Genomic DNA, 19,027 nt, shown 5'->3' with positions numbered 1-19,027 from the left:
GGGCACCCTGGCTCCCCCCCCCCGGGACGGCTGGGTGTCGGGGCAAATGGAAGGGGCACACACTGAGCCCTTTTGGGTTCCAGGGGCTCCTCCCGTGTGGACTCCCATCTGTTTAGAAGGCTGGAGAATTCTGAGGAGCAGTCGAGCTCACGGAGAAACAAGGACCCCGCAGCGCTTATGAGGGGGCCCTGTAGCAGCCTCGCGGTCGGTGCACGCTCTGCTGTGGGACGGTGTGAAGGAGGCCCCGGGCAGGACGCCACACGTCACCATGTGCAGGAGGGACAGAGGGGGCGGGCAAGCCGCTGGGGGCGAGGCTAGTTAATCCCGATCTCCTTGTTGTCCTCGAGGAATCTCGTAAATGGCCGGCTGGCCACCGTGTCAGAGCTGGCTTTGTCCAGGCCCACCACGGGCGGGCTGCTGCCTGTGCGCGCCTTGTCCATGCCAGAGGCTAGGGAGCCCAGCGGGGGCATGGCGCTCCCACCCAGGCTCACGGGGAGTGGGGGTAGGCCTCCATTCTGGATGACGGAGATCTCGTTGTTCTTCATGGCCAGGCCGTTGGTGATGGCCGCGGCGTACTGGTTCCAGAAACTGGGGTCCACGTTCATGGCTCGCGCTGCCAGGTCCTTCTGGAACATTTCTGAGAACTTCAGGGCGTCACCCCCCAGCAGGGCCATGGGGTTCTCCACCGACAGGCGGCGGCCGCGCCTCGCGGGGGCATTATTCCACATGTGCGTGCCCATGTGCACCTGCGTGGGAGACACGGGAGACACCCACGGTGAGCAAGCACAAGGCATGGACCCCAGACACACACTCAAGTGCCTCGGCAGGGTGTGACTCGCTCAGGGCTGGCTTCTGTCCCCACCCGAGCCGGTCCTCGGTGCAGGGGCCCCGGATGGCGGGAACCAGACTTCCCCGAGCTATGTCACACACAGACGTGCGGCGTGTCTTTCAACCCAATAGACGCGAAGCCCGTCAGTGCCTGAGTGTTTCTTCCAGTGAACTCGACAGAGTGCTCTTCCCTGGGAGGCCCGGGACTCACAGGAACCCTCAGAGGGTGTCCCCAGGCGCAGGGCCGAGGGCCGCTCCTGCCCCCGGAAGTCACCTCTGCGTCTCTGTGGCTGTGGAGGCCACGGCACTGGCCTTTTCACTCTAGAGCAGCCACGGGGACCCCGGCAGGCACCTGACCCGGGGCTGAGTGGGACCCTGGCCCACACCTGTCATCCAGCACCTGCTGCACGTGCCCCAACCCTGGGAATGCAGATGGCAGGCCGGCCCCTCACTGTGAACACACTGGGGGCCCCACAGTGTGCTCAGGCCCTTGGCTGGGCGGTGGTCCCCCGAACTCCCGCAGCGTCTTGGGGACCACAGGACAGAGGCAGGACAAGCCCTGGCCGGGCAGCGTGTGCTCCGTGTGGGCCACGTGCAGCAGTGTCAAGGCCCAGTACTTCCTGCCTCAGGGTCCAGACCACCCAAGGGGGCCCAACACCCCGCTGGCAGCCGGCACGGCACAAGCCCTGCAGGGAGGTGAGGCCCTCTATAGCCAGAGAACACACACGTCATGAGTGTGAGCAAACAGCACACACCTCAGCGAATGTGAGCACATGCACACGAGTACACATATGGCACAACACAGACACCAGGCTATGCACACACCACATGCGCACACACATATAACACACATTCATCCACACATAATGTACACCTGAGCTTGACACACTACAGATGTGAATGTGCATCATGCTCACCTGTGCACACGCACCCCCACACGTGCACACCCCACACATGCACACCCAGCCACACGTGCCTACGCACTCATCCGCGAGGGCACACAGTCACGCTCTGCATGTGTGCACACCCACCACAGGCCCTCGCACACTGTTTGGCATGGGCTCCCCCGCAGCTGGCCTCCCCCACGTCTCCACCCGGGCCACAGCCGAAGCTTCTTCTGCCACACCTCTGGGGGGGGGGGTGCCTGCCCGACAACGTCCCCTGGGCTGGCGGCCGCCTCTGAGGCCCTCACCTTGAGGTTGCCCTTGGTGGTGAAGGCTCTCCCGCAGATGGTGCAGCCGAATGGCTTCTCCCCGGTGTGCGTGCGCTCGTGGATCTGCAGGGCGCTGGCGGAGGAGAAGGTCTTCCCACACGACTGGCAGTTGTGCTGTTTGGGGGTCCGGCGCGGTGGGGGGGCCAGCATGGGCGGGAGGCCGGGGCTCATCACTGCTTGTGGCCCGGCTGGCATGTGGACGGCGGCTGGCAGTGGCGGGCCCTCGCCCAGCGTGATGGCCTTGCTGTGCCCATTCATTTCCATTTTGATCAGGGTGGGCGCGGCGCCGGCGACCAGGCTGGGAGCGCTCTGGCTGGGACCTAGAGCAGAGTTGGGGCCAAATAACGGAGAAGGCAGCTCTTTCAGCCTGTGGGTCAGCAGGTGCTGCTTTAAGTTACCCACAGTGGAACACCCGCGCCCGCAGACCGCGCAGACGAACGGGCGCTCCTTGGTGTGGCTGCGGTGGTGGATCTGCAGCGCACTCCGGCACGCGAAGGGCTTGCCGCAGACGGGACACACGGCGCGCTCACACTTACCGCGATCCCGGCTCAGGAACAGCAGGCTAAAGGGGGCCTCCTCCTTGACGGCCAGCCGGCCAGGGTGGGTGGCTGTGAGGTCCAGCGCGCCTCCGTTCTCGGGAGCGGTGGGCGGGCTGTCCGGCCTCTCGGTCTTTAGCGGCACGTCCGGCGGCTCCTCGTGGCTGCTGAGGCCCGGGGACTTGGAGGGCAGGCTCTCGCTGTGGCTGTTGGCGGGGGACAGTGCCTGTGCGGAGGAGGAGGACTCCGACAGGGCCGGGCTGCCCGCGCTGCGGCTCTCCAGGTCACCCGCGGCCGAGGAGGAGTCGTTGCTGAGGCGGTCGCTGTCCCCGGACCCGCTCTCCGCAGCTTTGGCGGCGGCCAGCGGCGGGCAGCTCATGACCGAGTCCATCATCTTCATCTGGTTCTCCAGCGCGGCGATGCTGGAGATGACGGACGGGGGCGAGGGCGGGCAGGAGGCCGGGCAGGGCAGCAGCGTGTTGGCCGGGGCGCTGGCCGCGTCCCTCAGCTCCGCGTCCTCCTCCACGGAGTTCTCATCCGCATCGTCCTCGAAGCCGCTCAGGGCCTCGGCGGCCTTGTCGTCGTAGGGAAGCTCGGCGTCCATGGCGTCCTGCAGGCCGTCGGGCAGCGGTGTGTTGGGGATCTGGCCGCCCATGTGCATGCGGATGTGCTGCTGCAGGACCACGGCGTTGGTGAACTTCTTCTGGCAGATGGGGCAGGAGTGCTGCACCCGCAGTGGCGGCTTTGCCCGGTGCACCCCGAAGTGCGTCTTCAGGTTGCCCTTGGTGGTAAAGGCGCGCCCGCAGATCTTGCACTTGAAGGGCCGCTCCCCGGTGTGCGTGCGGTAGTGCATCTTGAGGGCGCTCTGGCAGCTCAGCACCCGGTGGCAGATGACGCACTGGTTGGGGTCGGTCATCTTCTTGTCGATGTTCTCCACAAGCTGCTGCAGCTTGGATGTCTCTGAGGTCTGCATGGAGTCGAGCAGCCCTCCGAAAGGAAACTTGGCCTTGAACTGGTCGGAGCTGGCCGCAAGGACCGGGCTGCAGAGGCCGGCGGAGACGCTGCTGTCTGCCAGGGCGGCAGCGGCCGACGTGGACGTGGCCGAGACCTGCACGCTGGCAGGGATGTCCCCCGGCCTAGCACTTGCACAGGGCAGGCTCATGGGCTCGGTTTTGGTCAGGGAAGACACGCCGAGTGCAGGCTGCGGTGACTCAGCGGTCACTAGGGCGCCTGACTCAGAGCTGTTCAGGCCGGGGGACAAAGAGGGGCACTCGCTGGAGGCCGGTGAGGGCCGCTGTGGGGAGCGGCTGGCCGGGGTGAGGCTGGGGGAGTCGGCATAGCTGCCCACGCCGGGGACAGTGGGTGGCAGCTGCAGCCCCACCGATGTGGGCACTGTGGGCAGCACGGGCTTGCTGTCCAGCCAGGTGGTGACCGGCTTTTCTGGGGGCAGGGACATGCCGTAGGGGATCCCGGAGCAGGTGGGCACGTTGTCCAGGTACTCGGGCACGGGGTAGGGGTTCATCTGGATGTGGGGGTACTTCTCCTTGTGCCTCTGGAAGTGCACCTTCAGGTTGCCCTTGGTGGAGAAGCGGTTGCCGCAGATGTTGCACTTGAAGGGCCGCTCGCCGGTGTGGGAGCGCAGGTGGATCTGCAGGGCACTGTCGCTGCCGAAGACCTTGGCACAGAACCTGCACTTGTGCTTGAAGAAGGGGTCCTCGGCGCTGGCCTTGGGCTCAAACACCGACACGTTGGGGGGCTTGCCCTTGCGGTGCTTCAGGAGGGCCGACAGGGGGTCCAGCGCGTTGGCCGTGGCTGCGATGCTGACCAGTGGGTTGGGGAAGATGACGCTGCTGGCAGAGGTCTGAGGTAGCAGAGGGTTTGGCAGGCTGGACGCCGAGCTGAGCAGTGGGCTGGGCCCCAGGGTGGGAGGCGTGGGGGCTTTCTGCGGAGGCTGTGAGGCGCTGCCAGAGGCGTTGGCCACGGAGGCTGGGGCAGTGCAGGCCGTCGCCACACTGGAGGATGCCGGCCCACCGGACTCGGGGGCTGCAGGGCCCCCACTGGGGACATGTGGGGTGCTCACCCCAGACGCTGGCTGTGACAGTGGCTGGGGGCCCTCGTAGGCTGTGGTCTGGGTGGTGGAGCCTGGCGGCGTGGGGACAGGGATGGCCCCGGAGGGCAGCTGCAGGGCAGAGTGGGTGGCCAGCCCTGGGAGCTGGCCGGAGGTGGGCCCCGCGGTGCTCTGGGCCCCCGTGGTGGTTCCCGGGTTCAGCGGCGGCCGCAGGGGCTGGCGGCTCATCGTGGCCACCTGGCTGCGGATCTGCTCAATGAGCTGCAGCTGGTGAATCTGCTGCTGCTGCAGCGCCATCAGCTGCTCCAGGATCATGGGGATGGCCGCCGCCACGCCCCCGCCGCCAGAGCCCGCCGCGCCCGCAGCCCGCGCACTCTGGGAGAACTGGGCCACCGCCACCTTGGTGCTCAGCAGGGTCTCCAGTGTCACGTTGGTGCTCGGCATGCCGTACGTGGCCACCGGCGCCGGCTCGGGTGCCGGCGGTAGAGGCGGCTTCCCTGGGAGCGAGGGGCCTGGGCCCTGGAAGCCCTTGTCCGCGGCCGGGGGCTCCACATCCATGGGCTCCTCCTCCTTCTCTGGGGCCCTCACCTCGCCACCCTCCCCGCTCTCCGGGGGGGCCGCCTCCTCGGGAGCCTCGCTCTCGGTCCGCTCCCCGGGAGAGCTGGCCGGAGAAGGTTCCGGAAACTCCTCCGAGGCCGGGGCGGGCTCATCCTCGTGGACAATCAACACCAGCGGGTTCTTGGTGCAGACCCTCTTGTGCCGCAGGAAGTCCGTCCACTCGAAGAACTCGGCGCAGCACCTGTCACACACGCTGGTCTCCTCGCTGCCGCTCCTGCTGTCGCGGCCGCTGTCGCCGTCCTCCGCGCCGTCCCCGGGGGCCGCTGTGGAGACCGAGAGGCTGCGTCAGCCACGACCGGCCACACCGCCCGCCCTCCACTGCAAAGTTTTGCACATACATAAAATCAATATTTTTTATTTTGTACAAATCACCCCACTTCAGCGTTTCTGACACCCAGCGCACGTGCTCCGTGGGCCCGTCTAGCTAGCTAATCATTTTCTTAGCGCCATCCATCAAATTATGAGGCTCTATCAATTGTGGATCCTGCTTCTTAATGAAATTCCATAGAAGCCATTGATTTCCAATATTTTCATACCATCCGCGGCCGCCCTGTCTGTGGGTGCAAAGCCAGCTTTCCATGGGCTCATTAGGATTCTCCCTACCGTCCGGCCTCCTCGTTTCCAGCAAAATTAGAGATGCCTTTGCCAGTTCGCTTAACGTTGCTAAACTAATCTGTAACCTTTCAAACTCGCGTCAGCCCCTGACAGCGAGCCTGCCGCCGCCGCCGCCGCCTCCCCCGGCTGGGTCTCGGGGGTTTGTCGTCTTCAGGCAGCGGGCGACACCACAGGTTTAGTGTGATTCTGCAGAACCTTTCAGACCACCGGGCACTGACTTCATGCAGGAAATTTCGGCTCAATACTTGCATTTGTAAATGTAACAAAGAAAATACAGCACTTCTCTCTGCTCAAGAACCGCCATCTCCCCGGCCCGTCGGTGACGAGCTGACCAGTCCTGGCACACGCCCATATTTGGGGTCTGCCAGGTGAGTTCCCACAACACGGCCTGGGCCTGGTGTCAACTGTGTTTCATGCAATGAACAGGCTCTATCAGATGCACTATTTCTTGGGGAAATGAACCAAAATTACATGTCACTGTTATCAGCCAATAGCGTTCGGCGGTCTGCTAGCAAACTAGAAATTATATATTTAAAGTTCATTTATGTTGACACGGTTAGCACGAGGACGTTGTCGTCCGACACACTTTGTGCACCTATTTTCATCTGTTCTCATAGAAAGACTTCGCAAATTATATGCTTGCACCATAGTGGGAAACCCTCTAATTGGTTACACATGTTTAATTACTGTTGCAGGCAGCTACTTCCTGACTTCCCTAACCCTCTTGTGCCGAATAACAACCGCGTTTAATGAACAATTCTAATTCACACCTGATCAAATAAATGGCCAAACAGGAACAAGGAGTCAACACACGCTAACATTTCTAGCCCCCGTGTTTTGGACAGTGGGGGTGAAAGGTAATGCTCAGTAATTACTCAGCTCCGTGTGCCGGCCTGGACGGCACTGACGCGTGACTGCTTTTTGTCAACTTACAGATGAGTGACAGCGGCACTCGGTTCCGCAGAGAGAAATGACAGCCGCAAATTGGCCCTTTGTCCCCACGCAGAACTGAGTGTGAGAACAGCCCCTGAGTTTGTGCCCCGGAGAAAATTTACTGTTATTTCCTCCACAAGTGCACTTGCTGAGAAGTCTCCTACTTTTTCTTGTCGGGTTGTGATTCAGTAGAAAAATCGTATGTTTAAAAAAGTATCCTGTAAAAACATTCGTCCCTCCACTGGACAAGAAAATAAAAATATCTTTCAAGGCTGGCCTGCTTGCTGCTCTCCATGAGGCCATTACTGCCGGGTAATTTATACATGCCTTTAAAAAATTATTAGCAGTGTTCAATTAGCATTTTCTTAACTGGCTAAACCATTTGAAGGGGAAAAGTTAGAGCTTGCAGCCCATAAAGACCTGCTGGACTTTTAAACTAAAGTCGGGGCTGACGACCCTAGTGGAGGAGTCTCATTACTGGAGGGGAAGGAATGTGGTACGTGCAGTAATGAGGTTGAGTGTCGCTGGGAGCAAAGACGGCCGATTTATACCGCAGATAGGCACATTAACAAAACAAACACTCGGAGTGCTGAACTTTGCTCTAGGTATGCAAAATCTAATTGTACACCTGTGAAGGTCATGAGACAGGGCAACACCCAAAACACTCGACTCTTCAGATAAATAATTTCTTAAAGATCTATACATAAGGGCTGTCTCAAATTCCAGTGGTGCATTAAAGAAAAAAACCCACTGCGCAATGTGCACAATCTCTACGTTCAGATTCCTGATGGGCGCAGAAGGCTCTGCTGGGCCCCCAAGGCTCTGCTCTTCTTTTCCAACATGTTAAAGCTATGAGCCAAAGGCCTGCCGCAATCCTCACCTAGGTCTCTATTTCACTACTTTTGAAAAAGAAAAATACGAAGAAATTCATTCTGAGATACTTTCTACCTTTAAATCCTAAGTGGAGGTGACATGTTCTGCCTTTGGCAGGATGGACCCATTCACATGGCACGTCCCTGTATCATGCATGTCCCACTCAGAGACCGCTTCATGTGGAACACGTGTTGGGGACAATTCACTGAGAACGTGCTTAAAAATGAGCTTTATTTTCTGGACCATTTTTAGTGTGCTGAGTGTTGGAAGACCTAACTTCCTTCATTGTAAGTAAATTATATTTTTTCAAAGGGCATTTCCCTGATTTTCTTTGTAGAAAACTAGAGCATGAAATGGGACGAGGGCTTTGGTCCCACACTGTACTTCCATGTTCTTCATCGACCTGAACAAATCTACGGAAAAGTGCGTTTTCCCATTTCCACGGTTTTTCATGGGTTAAGTATTTTTAGGGTTCACCTCCAGGTTCATGGAATGGGAACTGTTCCTACGGGCGAGTTCCTTTCTTTCCAGTGGCAGGTTCTTTAACTGTAGAAACTTTCTACCAAATAAGTCACTTTGCTTCATGCAATGATAAGCGACAATTACCTAAACATAATGAAGATATTCTTGTCGAAGTAAGGCTACTTCCATTTGTGTTCCTTTAAAACTCAAAAAAGCAAAACCGAAGAGAGGAAATCGTGTAAAAACGGCATTCCCACTGTCGGGATCTGTTAGCGGTCGTTACGTTAACGAACCTAATGAAACAGAGCGTTGCCGGGTTTCATATGCAAGGTTTCAGAAGAAATTTGTCTTTTGCTTAAAACACATAGAAAAAACTATAATTAGTGAAGGAAAAAATTCTTCAATGCAGTCTAGATTTCTTATTTTGGATGAATAATTTAGAACCACCACTACGTGTTTTGTACTCGGCTTTGCGTGGCACGGCCAGTTCAGCCGCTGCCCTCACTTGCTCAAGCTGCGACGGTTTTCCTCTCAAAAGCCGAGTGTTCGAACTTCCCCTCCAAGTTGCAGAGAAGCACAAATGTTGGAACAGTTCTGAGTAAAATGTGTTCAAATAAAAACATCCCTAGAGCACGGCAGGATTCGAATTTCGGGCGCATGTTTTAAGAATGTTGTTGAACAATAACTTCCACCGGGTTGATGGCTAGGAGATCCGCGAACGAGCCCGTTTTACTGGGGACGGGGCCCTTTGAAGCGGCAACTACAGAGCAGGCCCAGGCTGCTGCTGCACTCGGAGAGGGGGACATAAAATACGTTGTTATAACCTGATGGCTCTTCTCATTCCAGTGATGAAATATATCATGTTACCATGTGCATGTGCTCATCGGGCAGAATTTATTCATCTCAGAAAATGCTTTCTGTAAGGAGAAGACACGTGTGGGAAAAACCCGGACACGGCTCACCACGTGGGCACATCCCTCCCAAAGCCCTATAACCCGGCCATTGTTTTAAGGTGATATTAAGTCGGATTCAGATGCAGTCAACCATCTTTTAATTAAATTTACATTGTAACTGGCCTTTGTGCTCTAAAAATAGAAATAGTTATTACCTCCATTAGTTAATATGGCTTAACTTTTTTATTTCAAGGTGGAAGGGGGTCCATGAACCCCTGCCCCAAGGGTAGAAGTCTGAGAGATTTATTTCTGGTGCAGTTGGAAGTTTTTACTTTCCAGGGGGGTGGGTGTTGAAAAACGAGCACCACGAACATTGTCATCACAGCCAAAGCAGTGCGTTTTCACACCCTGACTATCCAGTGACTCAGATTTCAGACTGCGAACAAGCAAGGCTGAGGTGGGAATTCACAGTGTGTAAGGGTACATCAGACCACGCGACAAAAAAAATGCCAGCCACCCCCCCAGCCTCTGCTGTCGGGGGTGTGGGGGCAGGAAGACCCTGTCCAGGTGACTGACTACCCCTCTCCGTGCATCGGTGTGAGAAGAGGCTGCCTGGGGACGGGGACGGGGACGGGGGCGGGGCGGGGGGACAGCCCGACTCGTGAATGTCCAACCTGAGCACCCCCCACCCAGGTCGGGCACTGAGCTCTGTCTCCTGAAAGCATCGGGAGGGCGGACACGTGCAGGAGGCCACCCCAGTGGCAGAGGAAAGGCCGTCAGTGTACAGCAGTCCCCGAGCTGGCTCTTGGCACCTGGGATTTTCCTCCCTGAACCCCACTCAGGCCTGAGCAAGCCCCAAGTTCCTCGAATGCTTAGAGGAGGGAAAGCGGGCCCCATGCCCTTGCAGAGAAAGTCCCCGACGGAGGGATGGCTTTGGTGACCGTCTCACAGACGCAAGGCTTTAATCTCTTTTCACTAACAGAGCCCACAGGAGTGTTTAATGAAAATGTCCCTATTCTTAGGATCTACACTCTCGGTGTGAAGGGATCTCCTCCCTCAACCCGCCCCCCAAACACAAAAAACCAAGCCCCCAACTGTTTCACAGGTCTCCCAGCTTCCTTCCCTGCTCTGTTACATAAGAGACATTATCATGTCCTCACTGTCCCCCGGAGAAGGCAGACTGTCCACACACACGAGGATCTTTTTTGAGGCCACAAGGGAAAAGCATTGTTGCCACATATATGGTATAAAAATGTTGCAGATATCAAGCTTCCTTTCAGAATTTCAAACTACGGGGCTCCAGCGAGGCTTTCTCATTTCCTCTTTGCAGGGGTGCAGGGCCTGGGAAGTGTGCTGACCGGTCACAGAGAAGTGACAGACAGGCCTCTCCAGGCTGTGTCCCTGTGCCTCCAGAGCGCGCCTTCCCTCCGCTCCACTCCTGCTGCCCATTTTCAATTCTGCACCGTTAGCAACAGAAGTGAGCCTGTTCTGCCGGGGAGGAGGGCGGGGACCCCTCCACCGTCAGGACTCCAAGAGGCCCCGAGGGTCCTTAAGGAGGGAAACCGGACTTTCTCCTTTGCCTTTGCCATCCCTGAAAAATCTACAGAGCGTTTTTCAAGTTTTCCTCAATCATTAGGAGACACGTATTTTCTTGCAAATTAATTCTTTTTAACTCCTTATGATAGCTTTGAATCCCATAAAGAAAGATGAATTATCACACACTGAGCCCAAGCTGCGACACAGGAGGAGACAAATAGAGACCCCCACTGTGTCTAACAATGTAGAAGGAATTCCAGACGCAGCAGAAAACGGTGTCCTCCTCCCCAGACCTCCAGGCTGGAGAGCCCGTCGCTGACGGTGGAGGGCACTGTCGCTGTGCCGAACGCGGCGCTGACCCGTGAGCCTGCTCTGCGCCACTCGGTGGTCTGCAGCTCAGATTTGTTAAGTGATGACCACCTGTGGCACAGCCACCAAACATCTCGGGTTGGGGACGCCTGCAGCTTCCACCCTGTGTGGCGAGGCTCCAGCAGGCAAGTGTGCCTTCCTCTCGGGCCACATGCTGGCCGGGGGCAGACACACACACCCTGCTCTCTTCGACCGTCTGCCTGGACGCGGTGTCGAGGGGTGACGCGCTGTGCTCACACTTGTGATGGACATACACACCCCATGGTCCCTGCCAAAGGGCAGCACAGACCTGAGATCCATCCGTCAGCAGTGAGGACAGGGTCGCCGGAACCCTGAGGGGTGTGCAGGCCTCGGTGGGCGGCTGCGGTGGGCTGGATGCAGAGGGTTTCAACTCAGAGTTGACACGTGGGCTCACGTGTGCTGCTTCCTGCCTACTTGAAAGTGCACCAGCCCTGGCCACTTTTCACACCCACTATTCGTAAACCAGGGAAACAAGCAAGGCCACTTTCAGGCACAGACACCTGGGTCTCCATGGCCCTAGAGATGCAGGGACGGCATGGTGTCCAGGAACGGGGTGCGGCCACCATCCCCACCGGACGTCCTGCCCCAGGGGGACGACCATCGGATCATCAGCTCCGCTCCGTGTCTATGGGCAGAGTCTGCACCCATGCAGCAAACCGTCCTGCAGAAGCCTCTGCCCCGGGCACCGAGGCTGGGGGTCCTGCACACCCACCCGTCACACAGTGGGGTCACCAGGCAGCACCGCGAGGTCCCTCTGGAGAAGAGGGCCAGGGCCGCCGAGGAACGAGGACCAAGCGGCACCGCACCTGCGGGGTTAATTGCACAGTTCGAGACATAACAGCCACACAAAGGAAAACCGTCATCCGTCCTCGAAGAACATAAACACTTGTGCTGAACGAGATGGGCACCTGATAGGCTGGCCGCGCGGGGCCAGCGCTTGCTCGGGGCTCCCGTTAACACTCGGGCTCAGTGTTAACACTTCATAGCGCCACAGCCAGGCCTGTCGCCAAGGTCAACAGCACAGATGCACTAATTGTATGACGAGCTTGACATCTAGTGGCCACCCCTGGCAGGCGGGGCAGGAAAGGTTAAGTCAGCAAGGCCTGTCTCAGCTCCTCTAACAACCCACCTTCAGGGCGCCGCCCGAGGCCGGCTCTGCAGCCCCCCTCCTCCCCACCTCAGACAGCAGGGCCGAGGCCGCTGCCGGAAGGCTTTCCGGCGCGCAGAGGGGGTGGGGGTCCTTGGGGCAGCGCAGCAGCCACGCTGGGGCCAGGGGAAGAGCCGGGCCCACTGAGGGCTCCATTTGGGCCCACTGCTCCGCCAGGTCTCTCTGCTGGGCGTCCTTTCAGCCGGGAGGGCTCTTCCTTTAATTAGCAGACAAATCAGCTCTAATCCTCACCTAAGTAGAGCCTGCCATGTTATTTTATTATTTTGATAAATATTCTGTGTCTTCTGTACCGCAACTCACTGTGTGTGTTTGCTGGGAAGAGAGCTCACTGCATGGGAATCATGAAGGTGTTCGCATGAGAAGAGAAAGCCTGACAATGGGGTTTTCTAAACACAAAAGTTTATTTAAGGCAACGTGAAAACCTTTGGTTTCACAGATTCTGCTTGTGTCTGATGTCCTGTGAAGCGTGTGGCAGGGTGACAGAGGTCGTGGTGGCAAACCTGCTCTACTTCACGAGACCAGGACATGCTGGCCTGTTTCTGGCAACGGGAGAGGGAACCGTGTAGGAAAATACAAACACAGGAACAAAACCCTCAAAAATTGCCCTTCCCCAACTATTCTGCAGCATAAAGAGGGTCCGTAACCTCATTAAGCAGTTAAGAAGATTTTAATTTTACTTGAGTCAAAGCCTGTGCTGGTAGTTACATTGAAGAATGCTAAATTCCAGCTGGGGTTCAGTGCACAGAGGAAACCCTTGGTTTTACTCTGAATCCCCCCAAAGAAAAGGTTCTGCTACCTTGAGGGGGACGGGAGAGCCTGGGAGATTGCGGCTGGAGGTGAAATCGGACCCACTCTGGCCATCATCCTGTATACAAAAAATAATCAGCTGGCTAAGCAAATCCTGCTGTGCGCCCATACCTTCTTTTTGGCTCTGAAAGGATCTAAAAATACTGGGGGGTCGCACGGCGTGGAAGTTTAAATGTCCACCCCCCACCCCCCCACCTAAGCAGCACTCCCTCTGTGGGGTGGGAGTTAATTGGCCTTCTGGTGCCCACCGGAGTGTGCCTTTTAAAATGGGTTCAGCTCTTTAAGTGGTATTTTTAAAATGAAGCTTTGCAAAGTCCTCCTTTCCCCTCTCCCTCTTACTTACTTTTCACCTTTCCCATCTCAAAGAAAACAATCTGCCAACTAACATTCGAAAGCAGCTTCTGCTGGTTCCCTTCCGAAGGCCCGCCGAACTGTAAATGTGTCCTGGGGCGGGGGTGGGGGGGGCGGCCCTCAAGGCAAACCGTGCAGATTCAGATAAAAGAGAAAAGACTTCTGCACTGAAGCCTGGCGGCCTCCCTGCCCTGCACTGAAACACAGCCTTCGAAGACCCCTGTTCAATTCTTAAATCACATGCTCGCCACATTTAAAAGGATTTTTTAAGATAGCCATGTGACTGAAAATAAAAACACACTTTGAAGCAATTAGTGCCCACAAACAAAACACAGGATGGCAAATTGTTTTAAATTATAATATCCTTTTGTTCTTTAAACACATTTTCTCTCTAATGACAATGAAACACATCTTTACGAAGCTGTATTTTATATGATGAATGATAGCACTATTACACCTTTTAAAGTTCTTAGGAGTGTCAACTACACTTCTGTCATCAGAAGTTTTAATTACTTTTGCTCAGAACAAAAATATTCAGCTGGCTCAAGGGTTTCACTACTAATGACATCCATTTAACTGAATCCTAAAGCTGCAACACTTATTTCTAAATTTTCAGAAACAGTTGAAACACTGTTTCCACTGGGAATGTAAGTCTCTGTCATCCTTAAATTTCACAACAGGATTACTCTGCAACTTCACAAAAATCATTGTTACTTTTTCTCATTTGAATCGCACCATCGTATTTCACTCCTGCACAGATGAGGTTTGGATGGCACCGAAGCTATTTTTGGATAGCTACCTTTTCTCATTGCTTGCCTAAAAACCAAAGTCTGAAAAGAGACATATTTCTGCTTTTAAGAAATAAAGTCTTCTTTTTTTACTGTAAATTACTCTGGCAGTGACTCTTGCCACACTGCAATTTTACACAGTGTTTGGTTTTTCGTGGCACTATGAGTAGCCTCCAAGTGGACTGTGTCTACCGCTTTAATTAGCGTCACAGCCAAAGTGATACAAAGGAATTATATTATCTACTTTGTTTCTAAAACACTGTAAACTTAGTTCCCTCGCAACGTCATGCACCGTCTGTTGATTTCCACTGTGCTTATTAACAAAGTTCAAATGTGGAGATCTCATTCACATCGGAGTGGCTTAGTTTCCACAACCATTTATCTTGAAAACATGTTTTAGTCACCTTCCCAACACGAGCAGCACACAGAGCAATCCACGCCAGCACTCCTCCCGGAGCCGAGAACAGAGCACCTTTTATGCTCGCGGAACAATCAGCTTCAGAATAATTAAATCCGAAAGAACTATTTTTTACGTAGTTTGCCTAAACTGCCCCCGAAACAACCGAGGAAGCACACCCCTGGACCGAGGCTCAGCCCGACAGGCTGCTTTCGGCCCTGTTGCAAAACACGACCAGAAACTGTGGGAGCCTCTGGGACACAACTCGGAATGGCGGAGGAAGGCGGGTTTGGCAAAAAACTTGAGTCCTCCCGTCGGTGTGAAAACCTGAATGGCTCACCTCTACACAAATTCAGCAACGAGGGGAATCCAGAAGAGACCTTGTAAATAATTTATTCCATCCGAGGTTTTCAAATATGGGCTGTATCACCCTAACATGTTTACTCTATTAGGTTCACCAAGCTCACATTTCTGAAGGGAAATTAAAAATGAATAGCAGAGCCTCAGCACGGTAATTGCTAAATACCAGGGTTTTACTCTATTAATTAAAATATGCTTTACTAAAAGGAGACATTGCACATTTTGATAACGACCCTACAAAGCTGAGAAGTATTTACATTGTTGCATTTTGGGGCGCCTGTGAAAGCCGATTTTGAGCTATTCAGGAGCCACAATAATACAGCTTTAAAATTCCTCGCTGGGATGCAATGTAGCTCTTTTGAAGGGAAGACTGTCTTTCTCATTCGGCAGAAATAAATCCATTCATTTGATCATGTAGTCATTGAGGGCAATACAAAACAAACCAAGTGTGAGAAATTCTATGTGATGAAGTAAACAAAACAAAAAAATCCATTTCCATGACAAAAAGATTCTTTGTCCCTAATCCACCCACCATATGCAGGCGTTTCTTTTTAGCATATCTCCGGTTCCAATCTTGGGTGACCAGGCCGCACAGGCTCCGCGGCCTCGCCTCCGAGCGACAGAAAGGCCCAGCTCACGAATTTTATTTAGCGACCGCCCGGCCTCGTCCTAAGCGTCTTCCTCGTTCCGCGTCCCGACGCACTGGGGACCTGCTCGGTCAAACTTCCCCACACCGAGTGGTCAACGCACATTCCTGTGATTTTCTGCAGGAAGCCTAATCCTCCTGGTAAAATAAGATGCCTATCGGCCTCTGAACAACTTATAACCAGTTAATTCAAAAGTTGGCCGGCGTCTTTTTAAAGGAATGAACTACCCGATGTGCGCGCTGCGGTGCAGCTGCGCACTCCCCCCCCGCCCCCCGCGTCCCGGTGTCGAACTCTGGGACCCCGAGGGCCCTGGGCAGCACCGCGCGGACTCGGGCCCAAAAGTTCTCGAGAGGAGGCCGGGCCGTCGGCGCCCGGCTCTCTAGCGCGGCGGCTACCTTCACTTGGGGACGAGGAGGAAGTCCCCGCGGCGCCGCAGAAACACGAGCTGGCCGAGCAAACTTAGAGCTGCCAGGACGTGCCGGGTCCGCCGCGTGCAGAGAACACCCCCCAGCGCCGCGGCCGAGCTCACCCCGGGTTAAGTCCCCAGGCGGCCATTAGGCAAGGCCTGGCGACAGTGCCTGCTCGCTTCGGAACCGGATCATTGGTTTGTCAGCACGCCGGGACTCGCAGCTCTGCGGCCTGCGGGTGCACAAGGCGGACTGTGCGGGGTGGGGGCAGGCCGAGGTCGGCGCCGCGGCTCCGCTCAGACCGCCGATCGCCCGAGGCGCCCGGCGCGGAACAAAGCTGCTCCGCCCGCCTATAACGGTAGGTGAACCCCGGACGCGTAACCGCTGCTAAGCCCGCCTGGGGGACGCCGGGGTCGCGGAGGCCCGCCCCAGGTCCCGGCGCAGAGAGCTCGGGGGGCAGCGTGGAAGAGGCGGCGCGGACCCCTCCCGCCCCGGACCAGTTCCGCACGCAGCTCCCCAACTCCCAGCGGCTGAGCCAAGTTTACTTCGCCCGCAACTCTCCGCGCCGTGCGCTCTCGCGGGGGATCAGTCACTGCGGCCCGCCTGCTCCGCCCAGGCGCCGCGCGGCAGACCCTAGCTCGCTGGATCCAGGGACCCTACCCCGTCCTCCGCACGCAGTCGACCCCGCCGCCCCGCTGTCCCTAGGCCCCCGCCACTCCGCGGCCCCTCACCGTGCTCCGGAGCCCCTTTCGGCGGCGGCAGCTCCTCGTCCGACTTGAGGTGCTGGGGCTTGGCCTGCTTGCGCCGAGACATGCTGCTAGCGGCGCGCGGGCCCCACTCGGGGCAGCAGCATCAGCGGGACGGCCGGCGGGGACGGCGCGGGGCGGCCGGGCGGGCGCGGGGCGCGGGGCGAGCGAGCGGCCGCGGGCAGGGCTCCGGCCGGCGCCTTTGTCTCCCGGGCAGCTCGGGCGCCGCGCCTCCTGCGCTCCGGGGCGCGGAGGGCCGGCCGGCCGCCTTCGATCCTCGGTGGCGGGTCGCGGCGTGGCTGGGCGCGCCGGCCCCGCTCCGGCTCGGGTGCCCCGTATCTCCGGACCTTCTCTCCCGGCTTCGGTCCCTTCCGCGGGCTCCCCCGGCGGCCGGCGCGGCTCGGAGGCTCGCAGCCGGAGCGGAGCGGAGTGCGCACGCCGGGGTGGCGGGACTTCGGCAAGACCAACTTTCCGGTTCGGAAGCGGCGCGGGCCTCCGGGCTCCTCCCTCCCCACCCTCAGTCCCCCTCCCCTCCGCTCCCTCCTCCTCCCCACCCCCCCACCCGGGGCCCTTTCGACTGCAGAGCGCTCGCCCCGCCCGCCGCCACCACCCGGGCAGCCTCGGCCCCTCGCCCGCCCGCCGGGCCTCCCCACCGCCTGGGCTCCTTAAATCCAAGGGGAAGGGAGGGGATGGCGTGGCCCCGATCTCCCTCCCCCCACTTCCCTTCCCGACGGGTGCGGTGTCGCGGCACCTGCAGAGTGGGCAGGGGCACAGGGTGCCCCGAGGCCGCGAGACTGAAAGTTCTAAGTCCACGAAGGTCCGAGCGTAGCCCACCGTGTTATAGGGCTTGGGGGGGGTGACTTGGTGGGGGCGTGGCAGGTGAGGGGGTCGAGCACGTCTGGACTGGCACCCCCGGGTGGGCGGCCGGCGCCGCGCGCTTCCCGCACGCGCACCCACTCTTTCCCGGCGGTCACAGGCACGCGCCCTCGCAACCGCGCGCGCACCCCCACCCGCAGTCGTGCACACGCCCTCGCCCACTCCCGCGCGTGTCCTCCATATCCCAGCGGCAGTTAGACTGTGCCGAGGCCCTGCCGTAACCGTGCCCGCTTCCCGCGCCCTAGTATGTGTTTTCAGTTTACTAAATTTCTTATTTTTGTCCTTACAAGTGGCCCTGTCTAGTTCACAGCTTTGGCACGGATGACCTCCCGGCGCTTTCCCCAGTGTCGTGCGCTGGAGGGAAACCGGCGGTGACCAGGCAGCCCCGGGTACCCAGAGGGCTGCGAGCTCCTGGCATGGCTGGCGGTGGTGTTCTGCTTGGCTTTGGGACACCCGTCCCCCAGGACGGACCCCGATCCTGCGCCGCTCGCCAGGCTCACCGCAGGCCGATTTCCCATTCTAGAATCTTCCCGCTTCCCAGCCCTCCTGCTCCCACCCACCTCTAATTGTGTAAGTTTCACGAAGAAACAGCTTTGGGCTCCAGGAAAGCGAAGGGAAATCATACCGAGGAGGGAAGCGCACGGGTTGGAACTCTGTCCAGTCCTCGCCGCCACTTTTACAAAAAACAAAAAAAAACAAAAACAAAAAACAAAAAAAACCTTAATATAGTTTTTGATTTACTTTTTGGTGGCAGGCATATTCATTTCAGTGATTTTGTTTTTGGAAAGAAAACAATGACCAAAACGAGATGTCCGAAGTCTACAGCCGTCCTCCCTCACGCCACGACCGTGCTGGCCTGGCTCGGCTACGCGGGAGGGCACCTTCCTGCGATGTTTGTTTCGCTGTAAAACTATTGCCCAGGCTGCGAGCATTTCAGGGGTCGCTCCTGCCTCAGGTGCAGAAGTGCTTGGCAGCGGAAAGTTTGCAGCCAGCCTTCGGGGCACTCGGAGCCAGGCGCTCTCCTGGGGAAAGGGGGGCAAAGGGTGGGGGCGGCTACGGAGAGCGAAGGTTTTTGCATAATTTACAGGACAGCCTGGAGTTTGGGGGAGCTGCAGCGCCGCGGGCGAGAGGCAGACGAGGGCGAGGTGACTGCTTCCCAAGAGAGAGAGGAGGCCGAAGGGTCTTCGGAGGGCCAGCCCCCGGCTGGAGGTGTGCTGTTTAAGTAACCTGGTTAATTTTCTCTTTTTTCCTTTTTCTTCTTTCTCTCTTTTTTAATTCGACTGTTTTGGGAAAAGAACCAAGTGACTCTTACGGCGTTCGAAGCTTTCGGAGGAAGCCGGGGCCTGGCTCCCTGCAGCCTCCTGGCCCCCAGGGCGCGACTCCTCCTATCCGGGTCACTTCGTGCGTCCCGAACCCCACCTTTTTTGTTCCCAAGGCTGTTCATCCGCCCCCCATGCCGCCCACCCACTCTCCACCACACTGCAGGATTTCTCAGGGTCTTTCTGGGACTTCCAA

At 57.3% G+C, this 19,027-nt stretch overlaps 1 protein-coding gene across 2 annotated transcripts; it reads right to left on the bottom strand.

Annotated features, from left to right (window-relative positions):
- Positions 1 to 238: 238 nt before the first annotated feature.
- On the bottom strand, positions 239 to 16,736 carry SALL3 (spalt like transcription factor 3). Of its 2 annotated transcripts, XM_037036023.1 has the most exons (4): positions 16,622 to 16,736; positions 2,578 to 5,526; positions 2,021 to 2,361; positions 239 to 746 (listed from the first exon to the last, which is right to left on the bottom strand). In XM_037036023.1, the coding sequence occupies exons 1-4, from the start codon at positions 16,701 to 16,703 to the stop codon at positions 315 to 317; spliced, it is 3,804 nt and encodes a 1,267-aa protein (XP_036891918.1). In that variant the 5' UTR covers positions 16,704 to 16,736; the 3' UTR covers positions 239 to 314. The 2 variants fall into 2 exon arrangements, with proteins under 2 accessions (XP_036891918.1, XP_036891908.1); XM_037036013.1 differs by having other exon boundaries at positions 2,021 to 5,526.
- Between the last annotated feature and the right edge of the window lie 2,291 nt (positions 16,737 to 19,027).

The sequence above is a fragment of the Sturnira hondurensis genome, unplaced genomic scaffold (assembly GCF_014824575.4).
Source record: "Sturnira hondurensis isolate 20B ecotype Veracruz unplaced genomic scaffold, ASM1482457v3 Scaffold0001872, whole genome shotgun sequence".
Lineage (NCBI taxonomy): Eukaryota > Metazoa > Chordata > Mammalia > Chiroptera > Phyllostomidae > Sturnira > Sturnira hondurensis.
The sequence above is the reverse complement of the archived record's forward strand: the minus strand, read 5'-3'. Positions and strand labels throughout refer to the sequence as shown.